Source organism: Pteropus alecto, unplaced genomic scaffold (genome assembly GCF_000325575.1).
Source record: "Pteropus alecto unplaced genomic scaffold, ASM32557v1 scaffold39, whole genome shotgun sequence".
In the NCBI taxonomy this organism is placed as follows: Eukaryota; Metazoa; Chordata; class Mammalia; order Chiroptera; family Pteropodidae; genus Pteropus; species Pteropus alecto.
Genome location: NW_006443568.1, coordinates 13,053,632 through 13,073,440, shown reverse-complemented (window position 1 = coordinate 13,073,440; position 19,809 = coordinate 13,053,632). Strand labels below are relative to the sequence as shown.

General features: G+C 33.6%; 1 protein-coding gene across 18 annotated transcripts in view; it reads right to left on the bottom strand.

Annotated features, from left to right (window-relative positions):
* The window catches only part of EIF4G3 (eukaryotic translation initiation factor 4 gamma 3), a 279,210-nt gene that overhangs the window by 97,492 nt on the left and 161,909 nt on the right, over positions 1-19,809 (bottom strand). For 14 of the 18 annotated variants that reach the window (XM_025041397.1, XM_015598933.2, XM_015598925.2 and 11 more), the window contains 2 exons: positions 8,326-8,434; positions 2,088-2,924 (listed from right to left, as the gene is read on the bottom strand). In XM_025041397.1, coding sequence (XP_024897165.1) covers positions 2,088-2,924; positions 8,326-8,434 — 946 coding nt within the window. The remainder of the gene's footprint in view (positions 1-2,087; positions 2,925-8,325; positions 8,435-19,809) is intronic. The other 4 variants (XM_015598928.2, XM_015598932.2, XM_015598935.2 and 1 more) reach the window with 2 other exon arrangements.

The window sequence follows — 19,809 nt, the reverse complement described above, 5'->3', positions numbered from 1 at the left end:
TGGCAATAACATTAAAAACTATTTGTACAGAAATAAGAGAGTCAGGAATGTTCTGGTAGCTGTACAATTTTAAAAAATGCTAGACTGCATGGGTTCTTGAGGTTGGTTTACTTTGGACTTTGAACAGCATAAGATATAAAGGGAAATTATAGAACTTCTAATTCTTTTAATATACATTTATAGGTTAAAAAAATCATGAAAGTAGAAAAATGCTAACACACTTTACTTCTCAACATCACTAATCTCTACTTCATCCCTAATCATGCAAAAGACAGTTTTTTTCTTTTCTAGCTATCCTCTGGTTTGCAAATGAAGAATCTATACTCTTTCACTAAGGTGCTGGTGACTTACATTACTAATTCCAAGAGTATTTGCATTTTGAAAAAATGTACCATAGTATGAAGATCACTTGGCCCCTCAAACTGTCCATTTATCCCTGGGCACTGCCCTTGCAACATCAGGCTACCTAAGTGACAAACTGCTTAAAAGAATAATTGTCAGGGGTGAGCGGAAGTATGACTTTGGTGCAGAGTCTTGCTGTACACTTATTTAAGTTCTGAGGTATGGTTTGTATCTCTGACTTGTATTACCTACAACTGCTTTGTTTTTCTTTGTTATTTGTTTTGATGTTTTTTTTAAACATGTGTCTTCAACAGCTTCTCCTAATTTTGGAACTACCACATCACTAGTTGGGTAAATGAAAGGAAACAATGAAGGGTCAAATTACTGCTCACCCAACAAATGACTGTTCTTTGCGGGCATTCACCTGCAGCCACACCAAAATTAAGATTGTTTTTTCAGCAAGTGACTGACAAAAAAGCCCCAGGTAATCACTCCACCAAGGAAGAAGGTTCATCAAATAGTGGTGGCACTATGAATAAATACTGATGCCAATGGAAGCCAATCTGTTCAGGAAACAGGTAATTTACAAGTTTACCATTAATAAACTTCTCCCTGTCCTAACTGCCTTGCATTGTTTGTTTTTCTGCTCTGGTTTACTATGTTAAACTAGATGTTCTACTGTTTCAAGTAACCAGAAACCTTCTAAGTACATTGGTGAGGAAATTGTCTCAAGGACTGAACTTAGTGGGAAAGCCACATCTTAAAAGTAGGGATTGGGTTTTTGATTTGTGAAGTTTCCCTATCAGACAGCTCAAAATAGACAATAAAAACTGAGGATGTTGTTGACTAAAACCTCCCAAGTGCATATCTAGATCAACTGTTGGGGGAGCACTCATTTGTCAAATTGTATAACTTAACCTGATAGGCACCAGAGAGTAAATTGTACGGTTCAGAGCGATGTTGCAGAAGACGGGCTATGCTGACTTGTTAAAAGCCATATTCTTATGGGCTACTGACTTTAGAATAGTTGATAAGCCTCAGGTCACTTTTGATTAAAATTATAAAAACCCAATGATTAGTTCCACAGATCCTAGGTGATGCTACATTAAAAAGAAGTAATTTTGAATTGGGAAGAATACTTTGATAATATTAATAATAAAATAATAATGGCAATTACAGGAGAACATAAACTTTTTAAAGAAAAAATGAAAAAGCATTAAACTTATCTGAGAGTTAATCAACGAGGGCACTTTTATTTTTCACAACTAGTCATAAACCTTTGATGTTCTGATTGCTATTTCCTAAATCCAAGATTAAAGAGGTCTTGCATAGAGGAGTTCCTTTAAGTTTAGGATTGACTAGATTTTAAAATTCTGAGAAGACAGGATTAGACTACATGCTAATTTTAATTGGTTTCCAGCCCTAAAACAACAAAATCAACCACTGAGGATCTGATTCATATGAACGAGGCAAAAAAATAAAAACAAAATACACATGTACAGTGACATATACCTTTGAGGCATTTTGTATATTTGAAATTTCATTTGCATTTTTAGACAATGGAGTAACTCTTTTGCAGGCTGCACTAAAACATAAACACACCATTGAAGAAATCAGACTAGGAATTTCAGCATTCATTTGATGTTTCTGGAAGTCAAGGAAAGTAGCCAATTAAAAAATAACTCAAATACTGCTTCTTTTTCATGTTCAGCAAGCATATGATAATTAACGGCAGAATAGCTTACCTAGGACAGGGCTCTTTCTTGAACTTAAGTTCTGAGAATCCAAAGTCTCTTCTGTTTGCCCATCTGCTTCTACCTCTATTTTGTTCTGAATCTCTTTTGCATCTTCACTGAGGCAAGTTCTTATACTCTCATCCTCTTCTGAGACTCTCTGGACTGCGGCGGGAGCACTAGCAGTACTAACGTTCATGGCAGCAGCAGGGACAATGACTGGCGCAGGAGGAGAAGCTGGAGGAGTTGGAGGAGATGGAGAAAAGGAAGGAACTGTGGAAGGGGTGATGGGAGCTGAAACGCACTCCACTTTCATTTCTTCTGGGGGATTTTCCAGAATCTCCAATTCAAGAGTCAATGGCAACACCTCCTGTTTTACTAATTCCACAATGCTCTCCGTGGTTGGTAATTTTTCACTAACCCCATTCATTTCATTAATTAGGTTAGTACTAGAAATCAGTGGAATATCATTAGGTGCTACACTACAAGATTTCTTGCATATATCATCATCGATAACATCTGTTTGTGAAGGATCTGATGTTTCTGTGCAAGATGTGGGGCTGGGTATAGGAACTGTGTCTTCTTTTGCGGATGAGAGTTCACATCTGTCGTCTAGAGCAGTGGTGAATGTCGGCTGGCTACTGCGAGCAGCAGCGGTGGGGGAAGCAATTGTACTTCGAGCAATTGGAGAAATAGCGGTTGGTGATGGAGGCAGAGGAAGCTCTGGTATGGATTCTGCTGCAGTAGTCTCAGACATCTGGCCCACTTGTTCTTTCTTCTCTCCACTAAGGACTAACCTAAGCACTGGGGAAGGAGACTTTAACACTGGGTCTGGTTTTGGCTTCTCCTCTGGGGAAGAAAAAGAGAAAGAGTTTTAAGAATAATTCCTGGATCAGAGATTACATTGTGTTATTTTGGGCTAATTCTTTTAATCTCTTACCCTAAATTATGGGCAGAAGAGAGACCAAATATTAGATATAATCAGCCACTCCAAAAATATTGTCATATTTTCTTTTCTGTTACACCTACTATTACATGGTCTCCAATACACGTAAGGTTTATTTTGGAGTAAGAGAAGGAATCAATTCATCAAATGATTATGTCAAGAATATAATGGAAAAGCTTAGCAAAACTGAAGCTAAACCATTATTATTCCCTGTAGGAAGTTTTCTACCAAGGATACACTATAGTGGCAGGACGGTTCAAGGGCAAATAATTGGAGATTAAATTATTATAGACTGATATTTTTTATCTATTTCTACATTTTGGGCAATTTTTATAAAGAACGTATATTACTTATATAAAAATACTATGTTTTAAGAGAAGATATCATAGTGTCATTTATCATCAATGAAATTTATTATCGATAGTGACATCAAGTTCCTGAACATAAAAATTCATTTAGAAATTAATTTAACTTTTTGCTTTTTAAAAGAGGCATATAACCAGAAATAATGTTGAAGATATAAAAATGGAAGTTTATCTTATGTCTTGATTGTAAAAAAAAAAAATATTTAAGTAGAAAACAAAGTTTTCAGATAACCAAGCCCAATAAAAAAAGAACACTTAATATATGTGTCTGAAATATTTTAGAATAATAAAATATGTGTCTGTGTATAGACAGAAAGAATGAGAGCAAGAATAAGAGACATAAATTGATCATCACAATAAAGGTACCAGAGAAATGTAAGGAATTCTAATTCACGAAAATGTCAATATTTTAAAATTCCATGTAAAGTAATATCTGATTCATCCCTGGGGGGATGAAACCAAAGGAGATTTAGACTAGTTTCTAGCCTTGTGCTTCCTTAGCACAACAAACAGGCTCCAGTGGAAAATTAAACACTCATTAGAATTTCATTCACTACAACTAACTTTAATTGGCCTTAAAATTCTCTTTAATTTAGGGGAGTAAAAGCCAGTGCTTCTTAAATTGAACTCTGCCTATTTCCTGTAGTGGAGATATAAAGTCAATAAGGCTCTCACTGTCAAAACCTTCAGACTACACTGCCAGAGAAAGAGAAAAAAATATTTCAAAGAAATATGTTTACTATATGTATATGTGACATATATATAATAAATACATATTAAAATAGCTCTGATGAAAACAATTTCCAACTAACTGCTGCACAGGTCACACAGACTATACATGAGACTACTGTGAAAGCTCATTAGAATTACACTCTTTATGACCACTAAATGAAATCCAGATGCAGTAAATTAAACCGTAGAAAATAATAACTCTCGCATTAATAATCTAATAAGAGTATGTCGATTCAATTATTAATTTTGGGAAATAAAATTTGATACTAAAAATAATCAATCAAAAGGAGACCTAGGACTGAAACTTTTGTATACTCGAGAAAAATCTAATATTAATGAAGAAACACCAAAAAAAAAAGTTAATTATTCTGAGAGCTCCACATTTTGAAATAAAAGTCCTTTAATTCATTCATTAAAGCTTTAATACAGAAAGCTGAAAAGGATAATACAGTAGATCTAAATAAAGAACATTGGTTTTATCTAAGAACTTTCGTTATTAAGATTATGCTCTGCAGAGCCATGGTGGTTTGAAATCTAATATACAACATTAAAAATGTTTATAACATTTGGCATCTTTAAGAACTTGTGGGAATTCCATTTTTAAGAATTTTTTCTAAGGAAATATCATGCAAAAGTGAGCAAAGGTAGAGGTCTGGAACATTTAAGGCAATACCATAATAGCCAAAAAAAAAAAAGGAAAATAGGCTAAATACGTAACAATGAGGGATTCAAGAAATGATGGTCTGGGAATATCATGATATACTATACAATCATTTAAAATAGGATTTTAAAAGAGCATTTAATGAAATGGAAAGTTGTTTATAATAAGATAGATTTTTTAAAAAGCAGGGCACAAAGCTGTATGTAGAACATAAACCTAATTTGGTAACTTTAAAAAAATATATAATACTAACCTATATGCATACAGGAAAGTCTGGAACAGTTTATTAACAATGGCTCTGGATAATGAGAAAAGAAATACTTTTTCTTTCTCCTTACTTGTAGTTAACATAATGAATGTCATGTAGGAAAGAATGAAAAAACTGCTCTCTTTTATTCCATATGGCAGTGGAAGCAACTGCCCAGATGGGTGCCTTTTGGTTGTCACCAGTCTCATGTAACTGAGAGGGTGCTACTGTCATCTAATGGGCAGAGACCAGGAATACTAAGCATCCTGCAATTTGAGGGAAAGTCTCACTTGACAGAGAATAGCCTGTCTTAAATGCCAATTGAGCTACATTGTTAGAAAGGCTTGAATTACAACAGAATACCATTCACTGAATACCTATTCTAAACCAAGGACTTTCAAAAGGCACTAAGACTAGCAAGAAGGCACAAATAACTTTTATTTGTATTTAATTATCCATACCATGCTCTCCGTACACTAGGCTGAATGCACTTTCTCAAAAATATCAAACAAAAATCAATTATTTAAGCTGTCTTTCCACCATCAACACCAGCCGAGTATTTTAATTCATTCAACAGTCTTTCTCTCTACAAACCAAGTAGAGGTCTTTTCCTGTGTCTTTAAAAAGTACTCAACAAATGGGAAATGGCATATTTGTATAAAAACTTGGTCTTCATGTAACTATTCTAGCTGTTTACATCAAAACCTCTAAGAAAACCAGAAGCTTAATAATGGTGCAAACATTTATTAAATAAGCATTTACTATGTGCCAGGAACTGGGTCAAATACCATATACACATAGTGTCCTTTAATTCTTACAACCACCACTAGGGGAGAAACTGTTATGTTCTTGTTTCACAGATGCGGAAACTGAGGGTTTTAGAAATTAAGTCATAGGTCCAAGGTCACATAACTAGCAAGTGCTGGAACCTGTAAATGATTTCAAATCCCACGTTCTTCCAATTCAAAAAATAAAAAATATTCATTAAAAAAAAAAAAAGAGGTATTTAGATGAATCAAGCTGGGGGAGATTTTGGGGCTAATGTGGGAATCTGTTATCTAGTGCAACCACTCAGAAATGACATTTCCATGAGAGAAAAACCAATCAGATGGCAAAGTACACCATCTATTGATTCTGGAGGTGATATAGCAATCTTTAAAAATAGTGCATTTTGTACCTAACTTTAAGTTTGAAAGGAATCTACAGTTAAGAAAAAAAGTTAAAATTTTAACTAATTTTTTATCTGAAAAATGGTGACCCTTCTAATGTTATTTGAATTATATACATTTAGTTGAAAAAAAAAAAAAATACTCCTCCGCAAACTATTCCATATATTGGGGCAAACTATGGGTAGAGTTACAAATAGAAAATCAGAATTACTACTGAGTTTCCTGGAGGACAGTGGTACTAAGAGGAAGACAGCAGTAGTCACATAAAACTACTTATAAGCTTTATGAAATAAGCTTAAAATGAAAGTTTTTCATCACAGTAACCTGAAATATTTTCTAATTCACCCATATCTGTATCACACAACAATTTAAAATTCCACAAAGCATAAAAAACTGAGGAAACCAAGAATTCTACAGTCTTTCTTTTGGAAATGAAGGCCTATATGTGACAAAATGCAGGTGTCTAATAATCTGAAAACCTTAGCAGGTCAGAGCTCTCATCACTAAGAAATATTATGAATTCTTTCTTTATCGTGGCCCAGCTACAGAGTCAGCATAGAGGATATATTTTAAGGCCTCTTTGCATGGTAAATATTTAATATGTTTAGCATAATTCTAACTAACAAAAGGATTATAACTGTATAAAAGTAATAAAGTTTTGAGGGGAATACCCTGAAAATTAATCTCCACTCAGACTGAAAACAACGTTCTGAATTTTGACTCAAAACTGCTTTTCCATTGTGGGGCGGGGAGGCAGGTAGGAAGTGGTCCTCCACAACAGTTTATGATCTACACTTTTGCAAGGTGAATGACTTTAATTTAAAAATTCAGCCTTAAGCATGCAGCAGTCTCTAACTCTGAAGAAAGCTGAAAGCAGTATTTGACTAACTTTTAGAAGCATGCCAGGTTAGAATTCATTATCTATCTTTTTGGCTTAAAACTATCTTACAAAACAAATACAATATAGAACTTGTCTCTGTTCAAGTTTACTAGGCTCCTCAATACTCAAGGGAAAAAACAATCACGATATCTTTGTATCCTATAAACAGCATTGAAGTCATACATTAGAAGTTTGTAAGTATGATTAACTTGCAGTCCAGTAAAAAACCAATAATGTTAAATACCTCCACTTTATGTGCCAATTCCTGAATGCTTTTCAAAAAATAATTTTTAGAAAGTATATTTGCTAACAGCTGGCTATAGATTATTAAAATGTTTAAAGGATGAATAATTTAAGAAAACAAATATAATTTCCATTCATTCTTAGAATGATGAGAAGCATTAAAAAAAGCATGCCCAAAGTAATTTGCTTCCTCCTGTGCCTGATGAGAATTGTTTCACAATTCTAGCTATGGTCAACCTAAATCCAACTAGGCAAGGAAGAGAAACTGTGATATCTCATTTTTTGGCATGAGATTTCCCTTAACGTTTACTATAATCCAAAAGGATTTATTTCAACAAACATTTGGCATTTTCAAAGTCGATAGGAATACAGACCTTAGTATGATTCCTGCAGCAGTTATAATGGCTATAATTTAATAAGCACTTTTCATATGCTAGGCATGTCCTCACAACAACCCTGTGAGGTAGGTCTTCTTTATTCCATTTTGTAAGTAAAGAAATTAAGATACACAGCATAATGACTCATCAAGACCAAACAGCTATATTGCATGATAGAGTCAGGATCTGAACTCAGCCCTATCTCCAACTGAAGCCATAAAAGCCAAACTTATAAGAAGAAACATTTTGTTTTAAAAATAGCGAGACACACAGGAACATGTTGGATATGTAAATAAAACTGTGTTGTTCTTGTAAAGCAATATATCCTTGAATTTATTGCCCCAAATTTGTTACAAAAAAACAAAAAAGCATTTAAGGCAGCTAAGTTTTTACCTGTAAATATACTGACAGTGAGGCAGGCATTAACAAAATATAGGAAAAGTTTTACTAATCACCCCTACACTTTACTTTTCTAGTTGTTGAACACTTTGATTTTCCTTAAAAGTGGGTATCTAAATAAGACTCAGATTATTTTACTCTTACCCTTAAATGCTAAGGGAAATGTAGTAATATAAAAAGAGACTAAAGATAAGAGTGTGGAAAACAGGAGGAAAATAGTCATACACAAACCTTGCTTCTGGTCGCTAGCTGCAGTGACAGGGGTGCTGGCAGCAAGATGAGCGCTCTCCACAGTCCCATAAACCACAGGGCTGTGCTCGGGGACCTGGCTGGGCAGCTGCTGGGATTTGAAGTACAAAAAAGGGTGATAATGAGCGTGCGAACATAAAAACTAGCAACATGGAACCCAAGCAAGTGGGGAAGACAGAATGGGGCAGGAGATCACAAAATTCAAGAAAAGGAAAGCAAGGAAAAAATATATAGGCCAGTTTAATAAATTCAAAAAGTACATGGGAAGAAAGGGAAGAAAAGGAAAGAGGCAGCAGGAAAGGGAAGGAAAAGAGATGATTACTATTAACAGCAAGAGAAGACAGCACAATCATTAGTATAACGCATTCTCCAGTGTTCCTTCTAAGGAGAAACAGACTTTCAACCTAACAATAGATATCACATCTGAGAGGGAATTTAACATCCTCCAAGTCAAAGACCAAAAGGATTTGGTAGATTTCACTAGTGTACTATCTAGCAAAGTAATTCGTCTGCCAAGAGCAGAATAAAAATAATGGGTTTTAAAACCAGTTACTGATTCAAGAAAACAATACGGAAGGGTGATTCTTGTCATTTGTCCATATAATCACAAAGTTGAGATGCAACTTACAAAGTCTCTAAAGGTACTTTCACCTTAAGATGTCTTTAGGGAATCAAGGATGGTACTTTTTGAGAGTCAGAAATCTAAATAAAACAGCTGGCTCTTCAGAGCTTAGAGGTAATTTTTGTTTTCACGCAAAATCAAAAATTCCCATCAAAATCCTAGCAGAGTAGGTTGAAAAAATTGCAGCCATTGTTCAACTTAGAGGGAACAAGAATTACACAAGAAATGACAATAACACTCATTCTACATCACATTCCAGGCAGGTATTTGTTCTGGATTTGAGGGTTACACAAAAGCCACAAAACAAAGCAGCGTCTCTCCTCGGAGATCTAAGGTCAATTTTTTAATAGCTGTCGTCTCCTACGCTAAAGTCAGTGCTACTAGAGCAGAGCTCCCAGCACAATTCTGATTTTCTTGTTTATTTCATTTTTTTATTTTTTAATTTTTTTGGAGGGGATATTAAGGCATGGACGATCCCAGGAAGTTAGGGCCACTTAAAAGTGGGAGTTAATAAAAAATATGTTCAAGTCAGTAAGTCTCTCATACACTGGGAATATAAAATGAAATGCCAGTTTAGACATATCATTTATCATGTTATTTAAGTAATAATGCTCTTCAGAAAGTAAAACATGCAATTTATATTTGACTATATGTGGATTATACAGATAGAAATGAGGATAATACTATTATTTCACTTATTCATTAGATCATAAAAGTGCTCATATTCCACAATTACTTCTAAAGAAAGACTACTAAAATTATATTTCTATTTATAAAAAATGAGGTTACTGTTTTCACTTTGAATCATGGCCAAATAAATGAACAATACTGCTATAATTATTCTTATTTTGAATCCTTACTTCCAGGAGGAAAAATTACATTACTAAAATTCAAAAATTAGAAAGGCTTCATAGCTATAAATGAAAATACAACTCAATTCAATTCTATGGCTAAAAATAGCTTCAGAACAATGGAAAAATTCTTTGTTTCTTAGCATTTATTAAACAGTTAACCATATATCCCAGGAAAGAAATGTACATTATGTCATTTACCTGAAAGAAAGAAAATATTAACTACTCCAATTGCCTAGGAAATTAACAACAACAACAAAAAATGGGCAGGGGTAGTTTCCTAAAGAAGGTCACTGATATGACATCTACAGATAAGGTGAGATGTTTAATTTTAAACAGTAAAAGGCTACTGATGCCTATAAATATGTACAGATCAGACAGTTTTTCATTTTAAGATTAAAATACTTTCAAATATATTAAAGAGACAACTGCGCATTTTTAAATTGACAGAGCCCTAGAGAGATCTTATGTATAAAGCATTTATAAGCAAGGAGTGAGATAGCATGATTAAATCATAGTTCCAAATCTAGGTATCTAGTACATAGCTACATAGCCACAAAATTCTAGGAAAGTACTTCTCAGTTTCCTTAGCTGTAAAGGAAAAGGAACTAAAGATCCTTTTAGCTTTAACATTCTCTAAGCCTCTAACAGGACCAAGAAATGGTAACATATTAACATAGTATATAATTCAGTATTTTAATCTTGTTTTAGATTCTTTAAAATTTAAGATAATCTCGTATTTTAGCTTAAGTTACAATTTCATCTCTTCTCTCCTACTGAAATAACATAACTATAAAGTCTGTTACAAAGGAGTCCCCTACCATTCTAAAGCACAATCATGACTTAAGTTTATCGAACTGAAAAGCCAGAAAAATCATATATTGGATATTATAACTCAGAACACCACATCTAATGCCATATGAATTTTGATCTCTACAAGGAAATGAAGCTTTGGAGAAGCTAGAGAACTCAGACACATGATCTACACTGCTGAGAATATTTTAAGGGATTTCAAAATCACTGCATGTCAGTCACTTTTACTACTGATGGAAATGAAAATTTATAAAAGTAAGTCTGGAAGGGTAATTAGTATTAAAATATAAAATAGTTCAATAAAAATGACCAGGTAGTCAGAGTTCAAAGGTTAGGGTTGGTCTGGCAACTCCACATTGTTACAACAGTTCATAATTTATGTCAACGCTAAATTGTCTCCACCCCAAAATTTTCAAAATCAAGGTTCTGATTGGCAGAAGAAATACTTCTCAATTTTCAACTTTAGTGATAAAGGAGCTTAAAGTATGGGAAGATATTAGATACCTGATAGTAACCAAGAAATGAATACTGGAGGAATTAATTTTTTTAAAGAGTATTTACTAATAGGTAAAACAGGCAACAAAAATATTTAACTGTCCTTAAATACTTCTTTGTACAACTTAAAATCCATTTCTCTTTACGCAGCCCACATTTTGCTATCCAGAAAGGGGCCATCTTCCTTTACTTCCTGTTTTAATCCTGTATATGACAGGATGCTTAGGTACAGAGATATTATAGTGGGTCAGCAAACCACTGACCACGGACCACATACCTGTTTTTGTATTGCCCATGAGAACTTTTTACATTTTTAAATAGTTGGTGAAAAAAATAAAAAGAACAACATTTCCTGACACATAAAAATTATAGGAAACTTAAATTTTAGTGTCCATAAATAAAATTTTATTGTAACAGCCACCAGCATTCATTTACATACTATACACGTCTGCTTTCAAGCTCAATGGCAGAGCTGACCAGTGATGAAAGAAACTATGGCTGCAAAGCCGAAAATATTTACTATCTGTCCCTTTACAGAAAATGTTTGCTAACCCCTGTTATAATTGAGAGAAAGCCAGAGACTCCAAATAGTTACACAAATATAAGCAAGATGCTGATGTGATTTACTGTTATCATAAGGGGCTATTTGAATGCTTTATATTTCATCATTTTAGGTATACAGTTGACACTTGGTAAAGCAAAAGACTGGTTCTGGGAGCCCCCGTGGATACCAAAATCTGGGGATACTCAAACTTCTTATATAAAATGGTGTAGAATTTGCATATAATCTATGCACATCCTCCTTTAAATCATCTCTAGATTACTTACAATACTTAATGCAATGTAAATGCTTACTTATAATAACCTAATGCAATGTAAAGCTATATAGTTGTTGTACTGAATCATTTATGACGAGATAAAAAAGTCTGTACTCATTCACTACAGACACAACCATTGTAGGCCTAACTACATAGCACCTATCAGCAATGATGTAACATTTTTTCATGAGTATTTTCTATTTATGGTTGAGGATGGCTGAATACACAGATGCACAAATAAGAAAGGCTGACCGTAATTGAGTTTTCAGTCCCATTCAATAACTTTAAAATAATAATTGTAACCAATTATTATTACTGTTTAAAATAAACAAATTCTGAGTATAAACAAGTATGGCCCTCATTGAGAAACATAAAGAATAAGAAGTAAAATAACAAATGATGCCAGAAAAAAAGAAAGAGGCATGCTTCTTTAACAAGTGAGAGAGAATTCTCCCGTATTCATTCATTCATTAGAAAAATGTGTGTGTTTACTCCTGGTGTTACCATCTACAAAACATTGAGAACCCACTGGTAACCAAAACAGACAAAAATCCTTAGCTTCATGGACCTCATATTCTATCAAGGGAAACATTAAAGAATAAAACATATACACATAATGGAGTATTATTCAGCCATAAAAAAGAATGACATCTGGCCATTGGTGACAACATGGATGGACCTAAAGGGCATTATGCTAAGCGAAATAAGTTAGATGAGAAAGACAAACACCATATGATCTCACTTACATGAGGAATCTTAAAATACAGACAATCAGATAAAAACAGGCTCACAGATACAGAGAACAGAACAGTGGTTGCTAGAGGTGGGAAGTGAGGGATGGGAAAAATGGGTGAAGAGAGTGAAAAGGCACAAACTTCCAGTTATAAATAAGTTGTGAAGATGTAATATACAGCATGGTGACTACAGTTAATAATACTGTATTGCTACTTGAAAGTTGCTAAGATTAGATCTTAAAGGTTCTCATCACAAGAAAAAAAATTCTGTAACTATGTATGGTTAACTAGATTTATTATGGTGACCATTTTGCAATGTATTCGAATACTGAATCATTATGCTATACTTCTGAAACTAATTTATATGTCAGTTATACTTCAATAAAAAAAAAATTTTAAAGAATAGACAGAGGACAGAAAGACAGAAGCAAGGAGTTGAGTAAGGAAGTTATTGTTGTTTGAGAGAGAGATCAAAGTGGCTTAGAGTGTAACAGTGCAGTGAAGGCATTGAGAATGAGCCAAATAGGACTTGCTGATATAATAGCTGTAGAATGTGAGATAAAGAGGATTTAAAGATGACTTCTAGGGTTATCATCTAAGCAACCTGGGTAGATTCTGTTATAATTTACAGAAATAAAAAAAAAAATGGGAGCACACCAAACACCTGAAGAAACAGTAACACAGGGTTCACAAACTCAAATACTTTTTTAAACCAATAGGTGACCTAATGTGAGATGTATAAAATAAATGTGAAATGTATAAAATAAAAATAGAACAATGTAACAAATTAGAAAATGTATGCCCAGGCTAAACGCATTAGACTGATGAAAACTATTTTTTTCCTTTAAACTCTAACAAGATAAAACAACATACATGTGCAATAAAGAGAACTTCTCCCTTGAAGGCAAGGAAAAGTTGCCACAGTATCAGAAATGAAGATAAAAGCTGTCAGGCTAAACTAGGACTACAAATGATTTTAAGGTTTCAATAGGAGGAGTGATGAAACTATTGAAACTCTAAAAAACAAGAATAATGTAGATGAAATTCTCTCTAAAATACTAAAATGTATTTTAAAGCTATAGTATTTAAGACAGTATAGTAATGGTATTAAAACAGATCAATGGGATAGAAAAATCCAGAAAAAGAACCAGGTATATATGATAATTCGGTAAATAATTAAAACAACCACTCAAAACGAGGCAATATGAACTATTCAACAAATAATACTGAAACAAGAGCTAAGTCATTTAGCTAAAAAGAGAAGAAACAAAATCTAAACTTCATTGTTTACGTCAAGACAATTTCCACATCAATCAAAAATAAAGGTGAAATAATCAAACCTAAATACTAGAAGAAAATAGATCTGAGTAGTTTTATTATCTTGGCTGGGAAAATTTTTCAAAGAATCAGCTCCAAATCATGTATTATTTAGGGAAAAAAAACAGGAATTTGTGAATATAAAAAATTTAAAATTTCTATATGACAGGCACCATTAACAAAACAGAATCATCAAACTAGAAAAAATATTAAATATGTCAAAGGGATGTCTTTAACATGTAAAGAACACTTATAAATAGAAAATAATCATTAACCCAGAAAAAATCATCACCTCAACAGAAATGTGTACAAAAGACATTAATAGATAATTCATACAGGCACACAAATAACCAGTACACATCAAAATTCTTAACTCCACCAATCAATAAATAAAAATTAAATGAGGTATTATTTTTTAATCTATTAAATAATCAATAATATAAGGAAAGGGGCATTAAACTGTTGGAGTGAGATTAACAGGTACATTTCTGGAAAGTAGGTCAGAACATCATAATCCCAAAATAGGTAAACAAAGTTGCTCATCACAGCATTCTTAATATTAATGACAAATAGGAAAGAATAGGAATACCCATAGATTAAAGTACTTCCAAACAAAGAAATATCACGTAACCTTAAAAATTATAATAATACCTAAAATCAAATATGAACATATCTGCATGATCACTGGGGGGAAAAAAAGGTAGTTATAAAATGGCATGAATGAACCCAAACATATTATACGTATGGATATGTATATATGCATATATGTACTAAAAGATGTCTGAAGGTTAGTCACCAAAAAGTTAACAATGGTTAACTCTCAGTATTAAGATTTAGGGTTACGATTTCTTCCTTTACTATTCTTACTTTCCGGTGAAGAGTCACAATTTTTACACATACAATACTCAAGTCCTTTTAGTTTCAAAAATACATTTTCAATAATAGATAAAAGATTGAATCTGAGGGTTTCTTATGATCTCTTACAATACTTAGGATTCCCAACAACTAAAATCACAGTTGCTAGATGATCACAAGTTGCAATACCATTGTTCTATATCTGACTGGTAGTGAGCGGTAAGGGACAGGACTTCTGCTACCCATGCAAAAATTCAAGTCATGCTTTCTTTAATAATTAGGATTCAGATTTAGAGTATCAAGGTAAAATCGTACCACTGTAATAGCAAAGGCTTTCACAATTTGGTAAAGATTTAGGAAAGATGCAGTTCAAGTAAAAATAATCATTTAAAATAAAATAAAATTTAATGTTATTAATGTGTCTCATAAGTGGATCTATATTGGGATGCCAAAACAACTTAAAACCTAACTGTTCCACTGGTTTTCCAAAAGAAGATAAGGTATTGCAAGCAAAAGTGACCTCAAGTCAAATTTTGTTTCCTTCCTTTAGAAAACTCCTATAGGCAACGAAGCTGGAGAATCTTGGTTTTATTAAAAATTCAGGACAAAACCCTGTTGGAGACAGACCTGATAAAATCAACAACCCTGCTCTAAATAGGACCCTCTGACAGTCTACTTACGAATTCATTTGAAACAATGGAACAGCTTAACCCCTGCCAGGAAGGATCTCTGTTATCAAGATACCTCATTTAAAACCTGAGAGAATCCACTCCAGTTTAGATAATCTATTTAAGGTCTATGACGCTTTCTGTATTACTGAAAAGTATCATTTTTAAGTCAAAGGATGTTACTAATGAGAAATTATATATTAAAGATGAAGAATGATGTGATTTAATTCTACAACTACCTTTACTGCAGATATCACTAAAACAAAACTGCATGTCTGAAGGTAGAGAATATTAACTCAGCATAGCTTATGACTGAGATGTCAAAATGACATTTTAAAAGACTGAATTTTTTTAATTAAAATATTTTCCCAGCTTCACTGGGGTTTAATTTACAAATAAAAATTGTATATATTTAAGTTGTATGATGTGATGGTTTAATATACATAAACACTGTAAAATGATTATCACAATGAAGTTAATTTACATGTCACATAAATTTTGGGGGATGTGGTAAGTCTCTTAGCAATTTTTAAACATGCAATTAGTATTATTAACTATAGCCACAATGCTATACATATCCCACATATGAGTGAAATCTTATGGGTCCTCAACTTTTTCTGTCTGACTTATTTTGCTTAGTATGATTATCTCAATATCCAACCATGTCACAAATGGCAGTTTTCATTTTTTCTTATGGCTGAGTAATAAATCGTCCATTGTATACATGTACCAAATTTTCTTTATCCAATCATCTATTGAACACTTCACTGTCTTGGCCACCATGAATAGTGCTGAAATGAACATTGGGTTGCATATATCTTTACGGATAAATGTTTTCAAATTTTAGGAGGTAGATACCCAGAAGAAGGATTACTGAATCATAAAGCAGTTCTAGTCTTAATTTTCTGAGGAACACGCATACTGCTTTCCATAATGGCTCTACCAAGATTGGGTATTTTAACATTATATAGGTATCTCCTTCAAAATCTTTATGTAGGAACTTGCCTACTTACTCTACATATAACATATAACATAATTACTATCTAAGTGCTTTAGAGAAACTAACTTTAGTTAACTATTTATTGTTGCTAAAACTATGAAATGAAGTAATTAACAAGTGGTTAGAATTTAAAGTTTCCAGGTATCAAGTTTATGAGAAGCTTTTAAAAAAACTGAATAACCTGCTGACTTTGGTAATTTTCCCAAATTACAGGAGAGGCTGTATCTTTCCTAAGATGTGCCCGCAATCAAGTTTCCAACCTTTTCTCTGCTCCTATGTCCTATGGCACAGGACTCTCTCGCAAGTTATAACTGTTTCACTATAAGAGTAATTCTTAAAACAGAAAAAAGAACAAAGGGGAGTAAGGAAAGGAAGAAAGGTATATATAGTTCATTTTTAAAAATTAAGTGATTTTGATATACCACCCTGGGCCCTTGGAAGTAGACAATTTTAGAGCCTTCTTTATTTTTATTCTACAGGGTACCAAAATGACTTTCAGGCAGCTAGCACATTTCTTAACACAGAAATACTCCTTGTGCTTAATCGCTATCAACAGCAGAGATATAGCTGAGAGATTATAATGCTGAGGGAAAGTAATGAAATTTCCCCTTCTATCCCACAAGAGCTAAAAGAACTCTGAGATTACATAATACAAACTCATTTTACAGATGAAAAAATAGAGATTTTAAGGGGCTTAATGTTCCGACTCAATGTCATAAATCTAAGTGACAGTGGAGACCAGCAGCAAGTGTCTATTACTCTGTGATGTCCGTCCGCGCACCTCTGTGATCATCTCAGTGGACACATACATGCACATATGCATATTTCTTATACATCTGAGATATAAAATCTCCATGAGTTATTCCACAGATCATTTTAAAACTTAGGAAGCAGGACAATTTCAAATTCAATCTATTCTTTAGGGCACAACAGCAACAGCAAAAACCTGTTTCTCCTCTCTATTCTCACATAAACTCAATGCAGTTTCCCTCAATTAACTCAGCTTGATTGCTTGCCAAAATCAAATTCATTATTTATCTCTTCATATATACTCCATGTCATGTATTATTATCAACCCAGGCATCTAAGCTTGAAGAGTCACCTCTGACCCTTCCCTTTCTCTTAATCTAGGGGAGCCATGCATCCCTGCTTACCTGGACAGTACTGGTTTATGCGTGTTATCCAAGCAACATGATTAATAGCATCCCTATTCATTTCTAAAATTTCCTCAATATAGTGATAAATTACATGGCCTCCCTTTTGATAATTCTTACTTAGTAACCAACTGCCGAATTTCTCTAACTGGCTTCCTCTCCTCCAACTGACTTCCCTAATTTGTCACCTGAAATGAGAACAGACTCTTTTCATCTGATTTCCCACTTCCATGTACCTTTTGTCACATGCTGCCCCTCTGCCTCAAATACCCTTCTCTCTCTTTCCATTTTGTGAAAACCTATCTGGGAACTCGGATGAAATGGCATCTCTGCTGGGAATCCTCCCAGACTCTTCGAGTCATTTTCTGTGCCTCCTGAAATAACAGTAATTGTAATACTGATAACAGGTAATATTTACGGAATGCTCATTATGCCCTTAGCTTAAGCAGTTTTAAGTATTTTCTCTCATTTAATCTTTATAACTCTATGATGTTTTATTTTCCTCACTTTTAAAAAAGTATAAGCTAAGGATCTATAATATTAAGTAATTTGGCTAAAGTTACAAAATTAAGTAGTAGAACTGGGACGTAAAACAAAGTATGTCTGATTAAAAGCCAAAGATTTAAACCTCTCCCCTGTACTATCTTACCTATATTACCATTGACAGGTTTCTGTGACCCAGCATATTGGAGTCTGCGCTGCAACTCTGTCGTACTTGGTCACCTTGGTGCTTTCATAATTCTCTGTACACACTTCACAGGAGGACCAGTTATATATTAGTAAGCATCCTCCGTCTCCCTTAAAAGAGACTGGGACAACCTCAATGATAGGGAAAGGCTTGCTAGTCACAGCATATGCACTGTGGCTCAAAGCAGGTGGCTCCATAAGGCCCAAAGCAATACAGTACCTACTATTCAGCCACAAATTCTGATGCAGAGGGTTGTCTCATCTGCAGTCTTGCTAATTAGAATGTGGTTCAGGATCTATCTAGAATTAGGCAGAAGTTGGCAAACTAGCAGCTTTCAGGCTAAGCCTAATGGGTTTTTTTGGCTGGCACAGTGCTACCTGTTAGAAGAATTTGTTACCAACATGTAAAACTTACATATTTTTCACATAGTGATTTCTAGCTTCTTTTGAAACATGGGTCAACATTTTTACATGATGTAAGTCAGACAGTAATGATAGCCTCCCTTAACCAGGGGTGTCTCTCCTACTCTCTGTGCATCACTCTATGAATTTCTAGACAATAATGCCAAGTGTCAGTTGCCATCATCACTCTTGTGCTGTTTTTCATTAAGAGGAAAATAAAATATTTCTAGTGTGTACGCCTCTGATGTTAAAAGCTATTTGTTTGTTCCATGAATTTCATGCATTTGGAAAGCCAACAGATTGGTAAGTGTGGCTTGACATGCAAATTAACTAATAAAATAAACTGATGCTCCATGATGATATCACAGTTCAAAAAGTACTATTCATATTAAAATCATTAACTGATGGCCTTTATCAAATAAAAATGTACATTTACTGTGCTTTTTGATTATACACACATATACTTGTATTCAGGCCTGTGGTCCCTGAGGAAAGGATAAAGAGCAAAAGGATTTCTGTGGCTCAGGACAGAAGGATAACCAGAGAGGGTGGGATTGTGCTTGGTAACATCACAGAAAAACAAACCAATCCCAAAGGGAATTAAAATGCAAAAAGGCATACTAACACATGTTCAAGTTGAGAATTTAAACACAAAACAACAAAAGGTTTTCAACCATATGGCTTGACAGTAACAATATTTTAATTAATGTGGGAAAATACAGACCAAAATTTAACTTCCCTGATTAACCAATCCTAAATTTTTGCTACAGTACGCCTCTGCTTAATAGAGCACATAAGTAGATAATTTAAATGTATACTTATTGCTTGTCTCATATTTACTTCCAGAGATAAGGTTAAATATAAGGTCTCCTTAATCATTCCAGACTTAGACTATCCCTGGGGAAATAATGGGGACTGGTGAAAAGTTCTATTAACAATCATTAATATATGACCTTACATATTATTATATTAATAATTACTCTATATTAATGATAGTATTATATTACAACATTATATTGTATTGTATTATATTTATTATATTATAATAAT